General features: G+C 47.1%; 1 protein-coding gene across 1 annotated transcript in view; it reads right to left on the bottom strand.

Annotated features, from left to right (window-relative positions):
* LOC309399223 (transmembrane protein 132B-like) overlaps positions 1–19,168 on the bottom strand; it is a 202,102-nt gene that overhangs the window by 166,875 nt on the left and 16,059 nt on the right. Inside the window, exon 2 of the mRNA XM_081966872.1 lies at positions 18,055–18,964. Coding sequence (XP_081822998.1) covers positions 18,055–18,964 — 910 coding nt within the window. The remainder of the gene's footprint in view (positions 1–18,054; positions 18,965–19,168) is intronic.

Below are 19,168 nucleotides of genomic sequence, written 5' to 3'. Positions count from 1 at the left end.
CATGATCTGAGAAAGACTTGGTGTTCTTCTCTTGAATCTCCTTTTCTACGTGGATTTAAAATATAAAGAGGGCAAGACAAGAAACAATGGTTGGAAACTAATCAGAGAGAGAAGCATCCTGGAATTAAGGAGAAATGTTGTAACAGGGAGGACAATTAACCAGTGGAACAGAAGATGCCTCTAGAAATTGTGGCTGCTCCGTCACTGGAGGTTTTTAAGAAGAGACTAGACCGTCACTTGTCTGAAATGATATAGGTTCTCCTGCTTGAGCAGGGGGCTGGACTAGAAGACCTCCAAGGTCCCTTCCAGCTCTATTCTATTCTAAAATGGATTGAAACCTTCACGCATTTCTACTTGGGCTAAACAACATCCAAAATCATTCCGTTCCAAGAGGACACCATGCCCAAACAACACAATTAGCTAATGATCATTCAACTGTTGACCAAAGACTGTAAGAATTTACATATCTCCAGTCTTTATGCTGGCCCCAATGGTTGAACACCACAATTAAATCTGAACCAGATGCAGAAGGAACCCAGTTTTAATGGGGGAATTGTGGTCAAAAGATGACACTATGATGGCTTGGATTTTGGGCTAGTATTTGTTTCTTCAAACTGAGTGGTGCAGTGGCCTAGAGGTGGCGCTCTTGCCTCAAAATCAGGAGGTAGAGGCAGATATTGCTCTCTCTGGACAGGATGAGAAATATATCTGCTGAACAAACCTCCGCATTGGTGACAGGAAAGGCATCCGGCCAGTAAACACTCCGCTCCATTCAGATGCCCATACTCCACCCCACAAGGGATTATAGGGGTTGTTAAAAGATGATGATTTGTTTCTTGAAACTAAACCGCCTCACAATACTGTTGGGAAGAGAAAATGGGAGGCTGAGCACCAAATAGGATTTTTCGGAACCCACAAGAGGATAGTTTGAAAGTGTAAACAATAATAATAATTTTAAAGTTGGGGGAAAAAATTAAACTCAATTTGTCACTCTATCGCCTCTGGATAGAATTAGATTCTTCTTGGTGTATGTGTGTGTGTGTCTGTGTGTGTGTTTTTAAAGAGAGACCAATAGTCATTAGCTTCCGTAAATAAGGTCATTTTTACACCAAGCAGTTCTGTGCATTTTAATTTCCTTGTCTTCAAAAGGGGGAGGAAAAAAAGACAAATAGCAATGGGACTAGAAATCTAATCTCCTGGCAATTTTAAACTTTTAATAAGTGTGGTTACGCTTCGATCTGAACTAGCTGGAGGGGAAAGTTAGTGGGTTGCCTTGTGAAGGAACCCAATGGTGTGGTTTGAAATGCAGAAATAGCCATCTGATACCCTTGGCAGGTCCTGGATTCTTACTGAGCCTTTTAAAGGATACTATTTATGTTATATGCAGCAGTGGTGGGTTTCACTTATTTTTACACCCCACGGACATGCGCCCAACCTTCTGAACATGTGTTTTGCTCGTGCGTGCGCCTTCCACACCTATAAGATAAAGGTTCCCATCGCATGTATGTGCTAGTCGTTCCTGACTCTAGGGGGCAGTGCTCATCTCCGTTTCAAAGCAGAAGAGCCAGCACTGTCCGAAGACGTCTCTGTGGTCATGTGGTCGGCATGACTCAACGCCAAAGGCGCACGGAACGCTGTTCCCTTCCCACCAAAGGTGGTTCCTATTTTTCTACTTGCATTTTTAACGTGCTTTCGAACTGCTAGGTTGGCAGAAGCTGGGACAAATCACGGGAGCTCACTCCGTTATGTGGCGCTAGGGATTCGAACCGCCAAACTGCCGACCTTTCTTATCAACAAGCTCAGCGTTTTAGCCACTGAGCCACTACGTGTGCCCAGCCTCAAAAACGTAGCTAAATAGGACCATATAGAGCTAGGGCGGGTGGGCAGACCCGCTTGAGATCTCCGTTAGCGGTTTGTCTGAACCAGTCCGAACCGGCTGAATACCGCCTCTGATAGGCAGCCTTGCATAGATCGTAAGATACTATCCTTGTCAAAAAACAAAAAAAACCCACTTCCAGCTCTGTCCAGATGTATGGACTTCATCCAGATGGCTAGACAGACAAACAGACACACAGAAAGGCAAATAGATAGAAAGATGGAGGAATGGACAGCCAGGCAAGTGGATGGACAGACCGATGGGCAGAGAGGCGGATAGACAGACAAAGAGGCTGATTGATGGATGGAGAGACAGATGGGTTGACCAACAGATGGATGAACAAACAGATGGACAGATAGACAGCCCTGTCAGCATTTTCTGCCTCCCTAGTGAATCTCCCAACCGAAAATTGGATGTAATTGGAGATCCGTCATCTGTCAGATTCATCCAAACTGTCAAACTTTTGTTTGAACCAAATACAGTTGATATAATGTTTATTTTATCAAACCTTGTTTTTAGGTCACTTTATTATTAAAGCCATTTTCTCATGTCTAGACTACTTTTCTTCTAAATAATTCAAAAGAGAAGATCTACTACTCTTCAAAATGAAGCCAAAGAGATTTTGGATAGATTTTTGCAAAGCTAAACTCTGGTTGAAAATTTTGTGGGCAAATCCTACTTTAAGCATCTGTCTTGTTCTTTGGATTTTTTTTTAAAATAATCATTGGGAATCTTTTCGGGGACGGAAATGGTGAAGGGATTGGGGGTGGAGGTAGCTGGGTTAATTGGTGTCTTCATTAATTCTACATATTCCTTCAAAATAATCTGGACTAAAAATCAATAGGAATGGTGAAGAATCTAGAACCTTCCAACAAAGGAAGGAAAGGAAGGAAGGAGATGGGGAGGGAGAAGGAGAAAGAGAAGGACTGTGGGGTCTTTGGTCCTCTCTGATCTTGGTTGTTTTCTTTCTGATGTTTCATCACCCAACTAAGAATCATCATCAGGGGGGATTTGGGATTTGCAGTGTAAGAAGAAGGGGAAGAGGGGGGAGGAAAAGGAGAAAGAGAAGAAAGAGGGAGAAGGAGGAGAAAGAGAAGAAGGAGAAAGAAGAGGAAGGGAGAAGGAGAAGGAGAAGCAGGAAAAGGAGAAGGGAGAAGGAAGGAGAAGGAGAAGAAAGGGAGGAGGAGGAGGAGAAAGAGAAGGAAGGAGAAGGAGAAGGAGAAGAAGAAAGAGAGGGAGAAGGAGGAGAAGGAGCAGGAAGAGGGAGGAGGGGAAGAAGAAGAGAGGGAGGAGGAGAAAGAGAAGAAAGAGGAAGGAGAAGAAGGAGAAGGAGAAGAGAGGAAGGAGGAGGAGGAGAAAAAGAAGGAAGAAGAAGGAGAAGGAGAAAGAGAGGGAGGAGGAGGAGGAGAAGGAGAAGCAGGAGCAGGAAGAGGGAGAAGGGGAAGGGGAAGGAGAAGAGAGGGAGAAGGGGGAGGAGAAGGAAGAGGGAGGAAGGAGGAGAAACAGAAAAAGGAGAAGGAGAAGAGAGGGAGGAGGAGGAAGAGGGAGAAGAAAGGAGGAGGAGAAACAGAAAAAGGAGAAGGAGAAGAAAGGGAGGAGGAGGAGAAGGAGAAGGAAGAGGAAGGAGTAGAAGAAAAAAGGGAGAAGGAGGAGGAGAAAGAGAAGGAAGAGGAAGGAGAAGGAGGAGAAGGAGAAGAAAGAGAGGGAGAAGGAGGAGAAGGAGAAGGAAGAGGGAGAAGGGGAAGGAGGAGGAGAAGAGAGGGAGAAAGAGAAGCGGAAGTAAAAGAAGGAGAAGGAGAGAGGGAGAAGAAGGAAGAGCAGGAGCAGGAAGAGGGAGAAGGGGAAGGAGAAGGAGAAGGAAGAGGAAGGAGAAGAAGAAAGGGAGAAGGAGGAGGAGAAAGAGAAGGAAGAGGAAGGAGAAGAAGAAAGGGAGAAGGAGGAGGAGAAAGAGAAGGAAGAGGAAGGAGAAGGAGAGAAGGAGAAGAAGAAAGAGAGGGAGAAGGAGAAGGAGCAAGAAGAGGGAGAAGGGGAAGGAGAAGAAAGGGAGAAGGAGGAGGAGAAGAAAGAGGGAGAAGAAAGAAGAAGGAGGAGAAAAAGGAGAAGGAGAAGAGAGGGAGGAGGAAAAGGAGGAGGAGATATCTTTAGCAAGGAGAAGGAACTTCTTAGGGACCACCGAAGGGCTAGGTTGGTCTAGCTGCTGGTTCCCATCCAGAAGGGGGTCTTGCTTGCAGAGAAATGAACCTGGAAGGTGTCTTAACTTGGGGGAACCCATCCACATGACCGCAGCTAATCGGAAACCTCAAGCATGCTGCGTACCAAGCACCTCCTGGATTAGAAGACCTTCCTGGTGGATTTCTCTCCCTGCTGCTCAGGAGTTGTTTGTTCTCCATCTTCGTTTTTCTCGACCCCACCCCCAGAAAACCTCCAATACCAAATTAATTTTCTTTCCAATCAAGGCCATCTGCTTCGTGGCAGACCTCTCATTACCCAAGCAAAATCAAGAGGGAGAAAGCTTCGCTGGATAATACTATTTTTCCCTCCCCTTGCTGTCTTGCCACACACATCTTTGTCCTTTCGGCATACGGGGCTCATGTTGGTGAATATTAATTCGTAATACCACCCCTCCCTCCAGACCGGAGCGATGGGTACAAGCCAGTACCCTTGTAATAGTGGGCATCTCACATTAATTTGGTGTAATCTATCATGCCGAAGAGGGAAACGGCGAAGAGGTTCCGCTTTCCACAGTGCCATGCCGGGGAGATCGATGGCTAATGAGATGCCGGTAGTAAATATTGAGTAGTAATAGATAAGGCAAGCACGCTTGATTTTCTAACCTTGCAAAGCAAGGGTATAATCCCTCCTGCACCACAGAAGCTGCGTAAACAACTGGGCCTTTGCTACAACCTGCCAAGAACTGTCTCATCCTTAAACCAGGAAAGGAAGAGCTGTCTACTTGGATCAGACCAAAGACGCATCTAAGACAGCTTCCTGGATCCTTCAGGGGCCATTAAAGTGCCTTCGGGATGATCCCAAGAATGGCTAATGGCATTCTCTTCTTCCATGACGGGTCTCCGGTGGGTGTTTTAGAGAGCCCGCCTCTGGATCTACAGCTTGGGCTCATCCGTCGACTTCATTCTCTGAAGCTTCTTATTAAAAAAAAAAAAAAGCAACTGAATTTGGAATTGTGGGGCCAACGCCTAAAAGCTCCTGTGGCCTCAAGGTTTCCAGGTTGGATTTCAGATGAAAGCCTTCACCTGGAAGAGTGGGTGAGGAACTTGGGTGAAAATGGAGATTGTTGCGGAAGGGAGAGTTTAAGGAAAGGATGGGGTTAGGGTTACGGGAGGGAGGGAGGGAGGGAGGGAGGGAGGGAGGGAGGGAAGGGAGGGAGGGAGGAAAGAATAAGGGATGAGGAAGGGAGGGTGGGGAAGAAAGGAAGGGACAGAGGAATAGAAGAGGGAAGGAGGAGAATGGAGGGAGGGAGGAATAGAGGATGAGGGAGGGAGGGAGGGAAGGAGCTGGGACAAGGGAGGAATAGAGGAAGGAAGGAAGGAAGGAAGGAAGGAAGGAAGGAAGGAAGGAGGGAAGGAAGGAAGGAAGGAAGGAGAGAGATGGGACAAAGGAGAAATGGAGGGGAAGGGAGGAAGGAGAGAAATGGAGCAAGGGAGGAATGGAGGGAGGAAAGAGAAAGATGGGGCCAGGGAGGCAGGAAGGAGAGAAATGGGACAAGGAGGAATGGAAGGAGGAAGGAAAGAAGGAAGGAAGGAGATGGGACAAGGGAGGAATGGAAGGAGGGAGGAAGGGAGGGAGAGAGAGAGATGGGATAAGGGAGGGAGGGAGGGAGGGAGGGAAGAAGGAAGGAAAATTCCAAGCCTTGCCTCTTTCCAAAAAGTGAAGAAAAGACCCCACCTTCCTTTCCCCCCCCCCAACCCTCACCTGTCTCCCCCCTCCACCTCCTGACAGAGTTACATCCACGGCAAAAGGACAAATTACCCTCGGAGATCCAAGGCCCATCATTCACGTCGTTTCCCCCCCCCCTCCCTGCCAGCAGGCGCCAAAGAGACAAGTCCCCCTGCGGGGTCTCATAAAAGACGGCGATGACTCCGTCCCCACCCGACCCCCCAGGAAAGCCATTTGCATTTTTATCGCTTCCGTTCCACCTCATCCCGTATGCAGGCGGCATTATATATTTATAACCGCTGAACGGTTCCAGCCAAGGAGAGTTTGCAAACCATTTCTGCATATTCATTAACATTACAAATATTTGACTGTTACTCCATACGCCCTGGCCTGTTCACTGTGGAGCATCTTAATGGGCCTGGTGTGCCTTGGAAGATTCCCAACAGGGATGGTGTTGGGGTTTTTTTTTTTTTTCCTGTTTTCTTCTTCTTTTCTTGTTCCTCCTGTTCTCCCTGAGTCAATATATTAATTTCCCAGATTTTATTTTAAATATGTAAGCACCCAAGCGTTAACGACACGAGATACAAGTATGATTCACCTCCTTCCGAAAACGAATCGAGGGGAGGGGGGAGAAACGACGCCCTGGGTGTATTTTTCATTTCCAAATTTACAGACAAGGAGATCGATGGCATCGCGGCTTCTAGTTCTCATTAACTCGGCAATCTATGGTCTTGCCCTAGAGAGAGACGTGGCCTTTGGTGTAGAAATATTTTTCAAGCGGAGTAACTCAACGGGACATATATTTGAGGAGGGCCGTCTTACATGAAGGTCATCCCATGACCTTTGGGGCTGAAATGGGATGATGATATCCGGTGGCTGGAATTCTCTGAAGGCTGTTCGGCATTGTATGTGTTTGGAGGACGAGGAGGAAGATGGAAAGAAGAAAAGGAGGAGAAGGAAAGGAGGAAGGGGGAGAGGGGAAAGGAGAAGGAAGAAGAGGAAGAGGAGGGGGAAGGAGAGGAGGAGGGGGGAGGAGGAAGAGAAGGAAGGAGGAGAGGGAGGAGGAGGAGGAGGAGAATAAGAGGGGAAGGAGGAGGAAGAAAGGAGGAAGAAGAAAAGAGGAAGAAGAAAGAAGGAAGAAGCAAGAAGAAGAAAGAAGGAGGAAGGAAGAGGTGGGAGGAGGAAGAGAAGGAAGAGAGAGAGGAAGGAGGAGGAGAAGGGGTAGAAAGGAGGAAGAGAAGAGGAAGAAGAAAGGAGGAAGGAGGAGGAAAAAGGAAGAAGAAGAAAAGGGGAAGAAGAAAGGAAGAAGGAAGGAAGGAGGAGGAAGAGGGGAAGAGGAGGAAGAAGAGGAGGAAGGAGGAGGAGGAGGGGAAGAGGAAGAAGAGGAGGAGGAGGAAGGAGGAAGAGGAGGAGAAAAGGGAAAGAGGAGGAGAATAAGAAGAAGAAAAGAAGAAGACGAAGAAGAAGAAGAAGAAGAAGAAGAAGAAGAAGAAGAAGAAGAAGAAGAAGAAGAACAACAACAACAACAACAACAACAACAACAAGCTCTTCCTTTGCTTTGACCATTAATCAGACACTATTTACTGAGCAACAGCTATCAACTCATAGATTATTTCTATTACACACACACACACACAAACAAGGAAAGCAAAGTGGGGACGCAAATCTCCAGCTCTATACAAAGGAGAAGGAGGAGGAGGAGGAGGAGGAGGAGGAGGAGGAGGAGGAGGAGGAGGAGGAGGAGGAGGAGGAGGAGGAGGAGGAGGAGGAGGAGGAGGAGGAGGAGGTGGTGGTGGTGGTGGTCAAGGAGCAGGCGGAGGTGAGGAGAATAAAGCAAGATCTCTGAGCGTCTGACAGCTTCCTTAGTCAGCAGCTCAAAGTTTGCAACTGGACGGTTTCGCTGATTTGACAGGCTTTTCATCTTCCAATGATAAATATTTGTCGGGAGAAAGTACTGGTACGTCAAAATAAATCATTTGTGTCTACAGAACGGGCACCCTCCTCACTGCCCCTTGTTGGGATGTGGCTGCATTTTTGTTGGGTTGGCTGCTTTTGTTGACTTGGCCACTTTGTTGGTCCAAAGGCCAAGGGTTCAAACGTACTGATTTATTGCTGAAACCTACGCATAGGAATCGTCTCAACGAAAGGTTTGCACCTGGGTAAACCAGAGAAGGTTCAACGGCATTCAAGGAGGGATGCACCTTGTCCTCTTGTGACCATGTAAGGACTCTAAGCTGATTCCTCGTTTGACTCCTTCCCCTGGCTCTGCCAGACTCTCTCCTGCATCGCCAAGGCCTAGCAGGGCAAGGCCAGGGGGAGACATCAGATGAGGAATCAGCTTAGAGCTTCTATGCCAGGGGAGGCAAAGTCAAGGCCCACAGGCCATGGGGTGCTTAGATCTGGCCCATGGAGCCACCCTTGAAACAGTGAAAGACTGGCCTTCTGCCGGTGAAAACAAAGCTTGGGAGGACCATGTGCGCCCTCCCCACAAGCTCCATTTTCACTGACAAAGAGTTGCAGGAGGCCATCCCAGCCGAAAACTGAACTTGCAAGGGCCACACACACACCAAGCTCTGTTTTTGCAGGAAGAATATTGCAGGAGGTCATCCCAGCTGAAAACGGAGCTCGCAAGAGCCACACGCGCTCCCCCAAGCTCCATTTTCGCTGGCAGAGGGTTGCAGGAGGCTGTCCCAGCTGAAAACTGAGCTTGCAAGGGCCACACACACACCAAGCTCTGTTTTTGCAGGAAGAATGTTGCAGGAGGTCATCCCAGCCAAAAACGGAGTTCGCAAGAGCCACACGTGCTCCCCCAAACTCCATTTTCGCTGGCAGAGGGTTGCAGGAGGCCATCCCAGCTGAAAACTGAGCTCGGGAGCCCGTTTTTGCTGGCAAAACGCTCAGGCCACCACAGCAGAAGTGGGTTCCAACTCGTAGGTGGCTGGCCACGCCCCTGAACCAGTTCTATCGGCAACGCCATAGGTGCCACCATCTTGTTTTTGCTTCTGCACAAGCACAGAAGCATTTTTTTACTACTGTGCATGTGTTCTTAGTGCACAAAGCACCCCGCTGAGCAAACCAGAGTAGAAGAAGCCAGAACTCACCCCTGCACCACAGGCGCACCCAACATGCGTGACGTCCAGCTAACCCTAACTCTTCCCCCACCCCCAGGTCAAACACAACCCCAATGCAGCCCTCAATGAAATCGAGTTTGACACCCCTGCCCTATACAATCACAAGAGCAGTGGCGGGTTCCGGAACGGTACCTGGTGCTCCCAGCATGCACCGGTACGCCCGTACTGGGGCGTACCAGTTGTAACCCACCACTGCACAAGAGGACGAGGTCCAACTCCCCCTTGAACGCCGTTGAAGCTTGTCTTAGTTTCACCTGGGTGCAAACTCTTTGCTGACACGATTCCTATGCTACGTGGTTTGAGCAATCCATTCATCAGTCATTCTGAAGCCTTGGCATTTGGACCTTGGCTCTTTCTGCCCGACAGGAAGCTTGGTGTTGAAATTAAAGCCGTACATTTAGATCCTTCTCTGCTGGGCCCGATATCCAGACCGCGCAACACAGACCTTTGCACAATGCAAAGATGCCGACAGCAATTCTGAGCCGGTGACGGGAAAGGGAGGGGGAGGGGAGAGAGGGGAGAGCGAGACTCTCATTGCTATACCCCATGCAGCAAAATCTGGGGAGGCTGGAGAGACATCATCTCAGTGTTCCAATATCTCAGGGGTTGCCACAAAGAAGAGGGAGTCAAACTATTCTCCAAGGCACCTGAGGGCAGAACAAGAAGCAATGGGTGGAAACTAATAAAAGGAGAGAAGCAACTTAGAACTGAGGAGGAATTTCCTGACAGTTAGAACAATTAATCAGTTGTGAATGCCCCAACACTGGAAGTCTTTAAGAAGATGTTGGATAGCTATTTGACTGAAACAGTATAGGGTCTCCTGCCTATGCAGGGGGTTGGACTAGAAGACCTCCAAGGTCCCTTCCAACTCTGTTATTCTATTCTATTCTATTCTATTCTATTCTAAGGAAGGAAGGAAGGAAGGAAGGAAGGAAGGAAGGAAGGAAGAAAGAAAGAAAGAAAGAAAGAAAGAAAGAAAGAAAGAAAGAAAGAAAGGGAAAGAAAAAAAGACGAGGGAGTCAAACTATTCTCCAAGGCACCTGAGGGTAGAACAAGAAGCAATGGGTGGAAACTAATCAAGGAGAGAAGCAACTTAGAACTGAGGAGAAACTTCCTGACAGTTAGAACAATTAACCAGTGGAACAGAAGTTGCCTCCAGAAGTTGTGAATGCCCCAACACTGGAAGTCTTTAAGAAGATGTTGGATAGCTATTTGTCTGAAATGGTATAGGGTTTCCTGCCTAGGCAGGGGGTTGGACTAGAAGACCTCCAAGGTCCCTTCCAACTCTACCATTGTATTGTATTGTATTAAATGATGATGATTTTTTGGGAAAGTTTTTTTTTTCCCGGTAGAGAAAGCAACAGAACTGCAAAAGGAGCAGAAGAATTCCTTGTGAATCCTTGGTTGTACTGAGAAGTGACATCTGTCAATACAATCTGGCGTGACGCTCGCCATTCCCTGGGAAACAGTTCTTTTGCAGATCTCATCATGTCTGCTTCGTTTCTGATTCTTTTTTTTGCTTATTACTACTAAAAAAAAAAACACCCACCGTACTCCTATATCCTAGGAGCAAGGCATGTTCGAACAAGTTGATTGGCAAGTCTTATCAGCACTGGTTATATTTCAGAGAGATACATATATATATGGGGAAAGTTTGTTGAAAGAAGGCGATCGTTTTGCAATTTTCAACTTTTGAGGCTTGTGTCCCGAAAGACGCACAAAGGTCATCCTCGACTTACAGCAGTTCGCTGAGCGGCCGTTCAAAGTTACAACGGTACTGAAAAAAGTGAACTTACGGCCCTTTTTCACACTTATGACTATTGCAGCATCCCCTGGTCACACGATTTACACTTGAAAGCTTAGCAACTGAACTCACATTTATGACGGTTGCTGTGTCCCCCTTTTGTGACCTTCTGACAAGCCAAGTCAAGGGGGAAGCGGGATTCCCTTCACGTGTGTTACCCACTTAACGGCCGCCGTGATTCATTTAACGACGGTGACAAGAAAGGTTGTAAAATTGGGCAAGACTCACTGAACAAATTTCTCCCTCAGCAACTTACATTTTAGGGTCAGTTGGGGTCGCAAATTGAGCACCACCTGTATTAAAAATGTTTCTTTGCCCATTTATAGGGGGAAAAAATAAGTTTGTTTTTGCATTTGGATGCAAATCTTTCAAAATCCCAAGCAGATGAGGACCTAAGATGAACAGAATTTAAGAGAAAGAAAGAAAGAAAGAAAGAAAGAAAGAAAGAAAGAAAGAAAGAAAGGAGGGAGGGAGGGAGGGAGGGAGGGGGAGAGGGAGGGATGGAGGAAAGGAAGGAAGGAAGGAAGGAAGAATGAAAGAAAGAAAGAAAGAAAGAAAGAAAGAAAGAAAGAAAGAAAGAAAGAAAGCGGGAGGGAAGGAAGGAAGAAGAAGGAAGGAATGAGATAGAGAAAGCAAGAAAGAGAAAGAAGGAGGGAGGGGAGGAGGAGGGGAGGAGGAGGGGAGTGGGAGGAGGGAAAAAGGAAGAAAGAGGGTGGGAGGGAAGGAATGAGAGAGAGAGAGAGAGAATGAGAAAGAAAGAAAGAAAGAAAGAAAGAAAGAAAGAAAGAAAGAAAGAAAGAGGAGGGAGGGGATCGGGGGGAGGGAGAAGGAGGATGGGGAGAGGGAAGGAATGAAGGAACAAAGGAAGGTAGGAAGGAAGAGGGAGTGAAGAGGAGGGGAAGGAGGAGGGTGAGGGAGGCAGGGAGGGAAGGAAGGAAGGAAATAAAGAAGGAAATATATATAGGAAGAATGAATAGGGAAAGGGGAGGGAGGGAGGGAAAGAAGGAAGGAAGGAAGGAAGGAAGGAAGGAAGGAGGAAAGGAAGGAAGGAAGGAAGGAAGAGAGGGGAAAAAGAACCCTACATAACAACTCTTTTTCTACCTATTTCGTATCTGAAACATATTTATTCTTCAGCGTTTCTTCCATGTCTTTTTTGCATCTTGCATTTTTGCATTATTTCTAAAAGAAAACCTCCATTGGGTGAGATATTTCTGCCTAAAGACCCTGATGAGGAACAAAGCTAAGGACCTCTTCAAAAGGGAGACTCTTGCACTGTAGAGAAACAGACATTGGGGGGGGGGAGGAAACCATACCCTATTTTGATTTATAAATTCATGTTACCCAGCGCGGAATATATGACTCCCCACTTACAAGCCAATGTGATTGTTATATTTGGGGAAGCAAGAGAAAAAAAACGTGTCTCCCAAGCCAAAGCCCATCTATCTGTCCAAAAGACAAGAGAAAATTTAAACATAAAATACCCCCTCGGTCTGTAGAGACATTAATAATGGGCTGGAAACAAATCAGTAGAGCAAATAAGAAAACTTGAGGGCATTTGATGCCTGAGCTACAATGATATTTATTTCCCCCCCGTGTAAATTTGGTGCTAGATGTATAAACTCAAGAATCAAATAAATTAATCGCGATCAAGTTAATCCTGAAAAGCCTCAGGAGAGACGCTCGTGAACTCACTGCTTTTTCATGCAGCCAATTTCATGACTTTGGACAAAACTCAATCATTAGAGGGAGATTTTACTGGTCACAAATTGAGCGTTACGCAGTCACTATAGGGTCGCTGGTTTTTACTGACTTCTTGGATGAGAATAGTGGTGAGATTCAAATAATTTAACAACTGGTTCTCTGCCCCTAATGACCAGCTGGGTAGGCAGGGCTGTGGTCATGTGACTGGGTGGGCATGGCCAACTCAACAATACAATACGATACGATAGTAGAGTTGGAAGGGACCCTGGAGGTCTTCTAGTCCAACCCCCTGCCTAGGCAGGAAACTCTATACCGTTTCAGACAGATGGCTATCCAACATCTTCTTAAAGACTTCCAGTGTTGGCGCATTCACAACTTCTGGAGGCAACTTCTGTTCCACTGATTAATTGTTCTGTCAGGAAATTTCTCCTCAGTTCTAAGTTGCTTCTCTCCTTGATTAGTTTCCACCCATTGCTTCTTGTTCTACCCTCAGGTGCCTTGGAGAATAGTTTGACTCCCTCTTCTTTGTGGCAGCCCCTGAGATATTGGAACACTGCTATCATGTCTCCCCTAGTCCTTCTTTCTCTTAAGCTAAACATACCCAGTTCCTGCAACCGTTCTTCCTATGTTTTAGCCTCCAGTCCCCTAATCCTCTTTGTTGCTCTTCTCTGCACTCTTTCTAGAGTCTCCACATCTTTTTTACATCGTGGCGACCAGAACTGAATGCAGGATTCCAAGTGTGGCTTTACCAAGGCATTATAAAGTGGTATTAACACTTCACATGATCTTGATTCTATCCCTCGTGTTACTCACGTCGATGGGCGCTTCGCCTTAGCTGTTACAATGGAATAAGGGTTTTACTGGAGAGGCAGTTTCTGTAAGCAGGGCAATAAAGATGAGGCTAGAAACAACGCCAGAATGTTTCCTTCCTGCCTTCCTTACAGGATTAGCCCTGGAAAGTGGGAAAAAACAAAAGGAGATTTCTTCCAACAACCGGTTCTCTGAACTGCTTAGAAAGTTAAGAACCGGTTCTCCCGAATAGGTGCGAACCGGCTGAATCCCACCACTGGATGAGAAGCGAAAGATCTTCAAATAAAAGCAAAAGAAGTCTTGAAAAAGCACCACTGGGGACAACCATTGGGTTGACCGAGAATCTCCAGAGACATATTGACAGTCTCGTAACCTGAGACCGACTAATGGTGAGTAAGTTATACAAGTTTTCATTAACAAATAAGGAGGAGGTAACTGAAGATCAAGAAAAGGAGAGGATACAAAACTGAAAAGGAAGACCATCTAAACCAGCGGTTCTCAAGCTGTGGGTCGCGACTCTTTTTGGGGTCGAACAACCTTTTCACAGGGGTCGCCGAGGAGCCTCCCGCGGAGAGGCTGGCGAGTAGCCAACCCGAAGGGAAGGAGCGGCTTGGGTTCCCCGCCCAAGGAAGGAGAGGTGTGGGGGGGGAGTAGGAGCCGGAATGGAGGCGAGGAGGGGGAAAAGAGAGAGACACGTAGCACAGAGGACGCTGGGAAAACAGCTCACTCCGAGTGATGGAGGTTGATGGACAACGCTACGGAAGCCAAGAGGTACCATTTCTGAGGTGTAAAACAAGGCGGGGAAAATAAAATAAAATAAAGGAACGTGGGATGCGCGTGTGCTGAGATTCCCTATTAAGACTGTTACCCATGCTTAGCGTGGGTAACAGTCTTCATAGGCATTGGCCCCTCTCCTGCGGCTCCCTGATGACCCAATCGCGCAATCTGCTCACCAGCCCGAAAAGGCACGAGCCTCTCGCCTGCTTTTGCAACTCAGTGTCAGGAAGAGCTCCAGCCCTTTTCTTGTACTTATCTCTTGTGCGCGCGCGTTCGTGCGTGCAAGCAAAATATCTTCCTGGGGCAGGATCAAGGCGGAGGGGACAACAACTCTCCTCCCACTGTTGCCACTGAACAATGAGGGTACGCAGCACAGGAGACTCCTTGGCGCCAGACTCAGGTCAGCGCGCGGCGCGGTCCCCTTCGTGTTGGCTCAGGAAGGAGGAGAATGGGGAGCAGCAGCAGCAGCTGGTTGGGTGCAGGGAGGGAAGAGCTGCAGTTCTCCTGCGCTGCGCAGGGCTCTGGAACTCTTCCCTCTCTGCATCCAGAGACGGCTGCTGTGGCTCTTTCCTGAGTCAACACGAAGGGGACCGCGGCTCGCGCTGGCCTGAGTCTGGCGCTGAGGAGTCTCTTGCGCAGCGTGGCTCTCCTGCGCTGCGCAGCCAGCTGCTCACTTCTCAGTGGCGGCAGCAGAAGGAGTTGCTGTCCCCGCCGCTGTGATCCCGGCCCAGGAGGGCATTTTGCTTGCACGCGCGAGAAAGAGATGAAAGAGAAAAGGGGAGAAAGAGAGAGATAGAGGGAAAGAGAAATGAAAGAGAGCTGGAAGGAGAGAATGAGAGAGAGGGAAAAGAGAGGGAAACAAATCAGGGGGAAAGAAAGGAAGAGAAAAGAAAGAAAGAAAGAAAGAAAGAAAGAAAGAAAGAAAGAAAGAAAGAAAGAAAGAAAGAAAAAGAAATTTTCTCAGACCTATGACAAAAGCAATGGCAAGCTAGATCTCATGCCAAGAAAACTTCAGTTTGCCAGAAGGCACAAATTGGAAGCAAGACTGATTTTTAAAAAAGAAAATAACAGAGATGGCAAAAAAGATGCATCTGAAAATAAGATTATTTATAATTTTGGATAACGTATTATATTGTCAAACTGAAAAGAAATCAAAATATATATCCTATTGCTGTTAGTACACTCTTGCCAGCTTCTATCAACTTAGAGTTCACTATGAAAAGATTACAGAGAAGCAATTTCCTACAATTAATAACTTTATTTTGGATTTGCTATCGTATTCAATGAGAAAGAAAGAAAAAGAAAGAGGGAAAGGGAAGGAAAGAAAGGAAGGAAGGAAGAAGAGAAAGGGAGAGGAAAAATAGAGAAAAACAGGGATGAGAGGGAGGGGGAGGGAAGAGAGAGAGAGAGGCCCTATTCTCACAGAAAACACTGAGCCATGAAACCTTGGTAGGCATGTCTGGGGGGGGGGGTGTCATGTGACTGGGTGGGAGTGATGTTGAGTTGGCCACACCCACCCAGGTTTTGTGGCTCCCGGTGTTACATAGTAGCAATGAAAATAATTTTATGGTTGGGGGTTCACCACAACACGAGGAACTGTATTAAAGGGTCGCGGCATTGGGAAGGTTGAGAACCACTGATCTATTCTATTCTATTCTATTCTTTTTACATTCCATTCCATTCCATTCTATTCTATTCTAGACAGAAGGGTGAATTAAAAGCACCAAAAAAAGAGGCTACATTTTATAGGCATTCTAATGAGGGACCTCATCTTCAAAATTGCCAAGGAAACACAAGCAAGTTTTTCAATGAAGCCATTAAAATGGGGTCAGGATCGTTAAAGGATGCTGACTTCTTAATCAAGTACATCTCTTTTTATTATTATTAGGAGGCCTGCATTTGGTGAAGATGAATGGTAGATTGTGTTAATCAAGTAGCTGTAAAAACTGAAGGCAAAGGAGGTCCAGGCAAAAGAAGAACATCATGGCTTCAAAACCTAAGGGACCGGTTTGGACAAAACTCAGGAGGAGGGAGGAAGAGGAAAGGAGGAAGAAGAAGGAAGAGGAGGAGGAGGGAGGAAGAAGAAAGGAGGAAGAAGGAAGAGAAGGAGGAAGAGGAGAAGGAAGAAGGATAGGGAGGGGGAGGAGGGGGAGAAGAAGAAGAAGGGAGGAAGAAGAAAGGAGGAAGAAGAAGGAAGAGGAGGAGGAGGGAGGAAGAAGAAAGGAGGAAGAAGGAAGAGAAGGAGGAAGAGGAGAAGGAAGAAGGATAGGGAGGGGGAGGAGGGGGAGAAGGAGAAGAAGGGAGGAAGAAGGAAGGAGGAAGAAGGAAGAGGAGGAGGATTGGAAGAGGAAGAGAAGAGGAAGAAGAAAGATAAGGAGGAAGATAAGGAGGAGGAGGAGAAGGAGAAGAAGAAGAAGGAGAAGAAGGAGAAGAAGGAGGAGAAGAAGCTATCAAGTTACTCTAGCTTTCTTCTCCTGGTTTCTGATAAAGCCAGGTTGTGGTTGTGGGACTTCAATGACAACCACTCCATTGGACTTCGACCGAGAAAAATAAAGGTCATTAGGTAGTCCTCAACTTACAACCACAATCAAGCCTAAAATTTCCTGTTGCTAAGTGAGACCATCGTTAAGTGAGTCTTGCCCCATTCTACGACCTTGCTTGGCACAGTTGTTCAATGAATTCCTGCAGTTGTTAAGATAGTAACCTCATCTTGTGAAGTGAATCTGGTGTACCCCATTGACTTGGCTTATCAGAAGGTTGTAAACGGGGATCCCATGACCCTGGGACACTACAACTGTCATAAGTAGATGCCAGTAAACAAGCATCTGAGTTTGGATCACATGACCATGAAAATGCTGTAATGCAGGGGTGTCCAAACTTGGGAACTTTAAGACTTGCGGACTTCAACTCCTAGAATTCCCCAGCCAGCCATGCTGGCTGGGGAATTCTGAGAATTGAAGTCCACAAGTCTTAAAGTTCCCAAGTTTGGACACCCCTGCTGTAATGGTTGTAAGTGTGAAAATGAGTCATAAGTCACCTTTTTCGTGCTGTTATAACTTCCAACAGACACTAAAAGAGCTGTTGTTAAGTTGGGGGCTACCTGTACTTCTACGGGGTACACCCAAGGATAGGTCCTGTTCACCCCTGCAGAGCCCAAGTTCATATCTCACTTTTGGGCGATGAGTTTCAAAAGAAAGTTAACACTGAACAAGTTTTCAAATTAATAGCTAGTGTTGTGGCCCACCAGCAGCCAGTGGAGCTGGCAGTAGATTCAGACAGTGAGGAGGTTGGGGAGGAACCTGGGCCAGTCCTGGAGTCTGGGGAAGGCTCTGATGAGGGCTCTGCATCAGAGGCAGAGAGGGGGCCAGGGCCGTCTGACAGTTCTCAGCTGCCTTTGGAGCTAGACAGCAGTGAGGCAGAAGAACAACTGGAGCCTGTTCCCGATGTGCGTATGCGCAGAGCTGCCAGGAGAAGGGAACAGCTAAGGAACAAGGGCCGACTCAGGAGTAAAGGCACAGGTAGATGGTGAAAGGCCCCTCCCATAGGGAATAAAGAGGAGCGAAAGGGGAGTGGAGTTTGCAGGAGACAAATAGTTCACTTAATTAGTGTGAAGATTTCTTTGTGACTCTCTGAGACTCCTTGCCAAGTATTTTCTTCTATAGCATGGCATTTGGACGATATCGGCCTGGCAGCTCTCCAAGCCTGATAAGGTCTGTGGTTGTCAATTCACCCTTGAAAGACGGTTTGCCGGGACTTTGCTGGATGTGAATGAGAGCGTAATAAAAAGGGGTTTTGTCTGGACAAGGAGTCTGCTTCCTGATTTTTGGGAAGCCTAGGTCAGAACAGCTACAACAGATTTACTTCTTGTTTCTATAAATCTGGAATTCCAAGGCAGACATGGAGCTGAACACTTTGGCCTAACATTCAAGGGAAACAGTAGGCCAACAACGTGGCTTTGATTATCTTGGCTGCTTTGATTCACCCTCAAAATGACCACACCCACCCATGACATTCGATTCTGTCAGTCAGTTTCTAAAGCACACACTTCTAACACTTACCTTAGTGTAAACTGATCTGCTAGCGAGCCACTGGTGAGAGAGACGTGAAACATGACAAGATCTCCTTCCTTGACTGGACCACGTGGCAAACAGAGGACAAGGTTATTGTCGAGCTTCAGGGATGACTTCTTGAGCTTGTCTGGAGTCGGATAAAGAATAACACTGTCGACTCTTTCCATCGAAGCCATGGGCCCTTGGGCCTCCTCCTGACCTCCTGGATGAAAGAAGCTCTCGATATCTGGATCTCCTGAAGGACAATCTTCTTCCACTTCTGCGTACATCCAATAGAAAAGCTCCACGGGGATCCCTTCCCAGGAGTCCTCCATCTCTTGGTACTCTGAAGACAACGGGGTCAACGGAGTGGAGAGCTCTGAGTTGAACCAAGCCGGTGGGAACTCCAGCTCTGCAACACATAACCCCAGAGGACCTCTCAACCGACAGTTGCCAACAACTACTCTGTCCTCTCGGGAAGCCACCAACTGGACACAAGGTAAGATCTCAGCCGGATCGTGGTCTTCCCAATCTTTGCCAGCCACGTAAAACAAAACCTGGACTTTGGGCCTATTGGAATACACCGAGTTGTCCAGGACGCGGGATTGTAACTTCCAATGAAAAGTGAACTGGTCAGGGAAACCGAACAGAGGAGAGGTCAGCCACAGGTGCGGAGGCATAATCTGCTCCACGGCGAAAGGGCCGTAAGTAGCGTTTAAGACAGGCAAGCGGGTGGTTTTGTAAACCAGGAAAGGCTCCGTGCGGGATTGCAAGCTGGCATTCCTCACGATCTCTTGGTTGGTCTCTTTGAGGAAAAAGGAAGCCTCGGTGTTGGAGAGGTGGTAATTCACCGGGAGATAGACCGGCGAGCTGGCGAATCTTTGCAGGCTGTCGACAGTCCCGCCTCGGCTGTCCACCACTGCAAGTAAAAGAGAGAGGAAGGTAACTTAGGAGTAGCATTTGCCTTATCCTTCAGACTGTCCCACTCAAAAAGAAGACAACTGATAACCTAAGCCAAAAGTTGACTGGCGCTTTATGGCCTCCAATCCATTATCTGCTACCATTTAAACCAAATTAACATCTAAGAAGCTGGATGTTATTCTGGAAGTGACCTTGGAGGTCT

This window comes from Natrix helvetica, assembly GCF_964273705.1.
Source record: "Natrix helvetica genome assembly, chromosome: 14".
NCBI classification, from domain to species: Eukaryota; Metazoa; Chordata; class Lepidosauria; order Squamata; family Natricidae; genus Natrix; species Natrix helvetica.
Note: the sequence above shows the minus strand (reverse complement) of the source record. Positions and strands in the feature narration are given on the sequence as shown.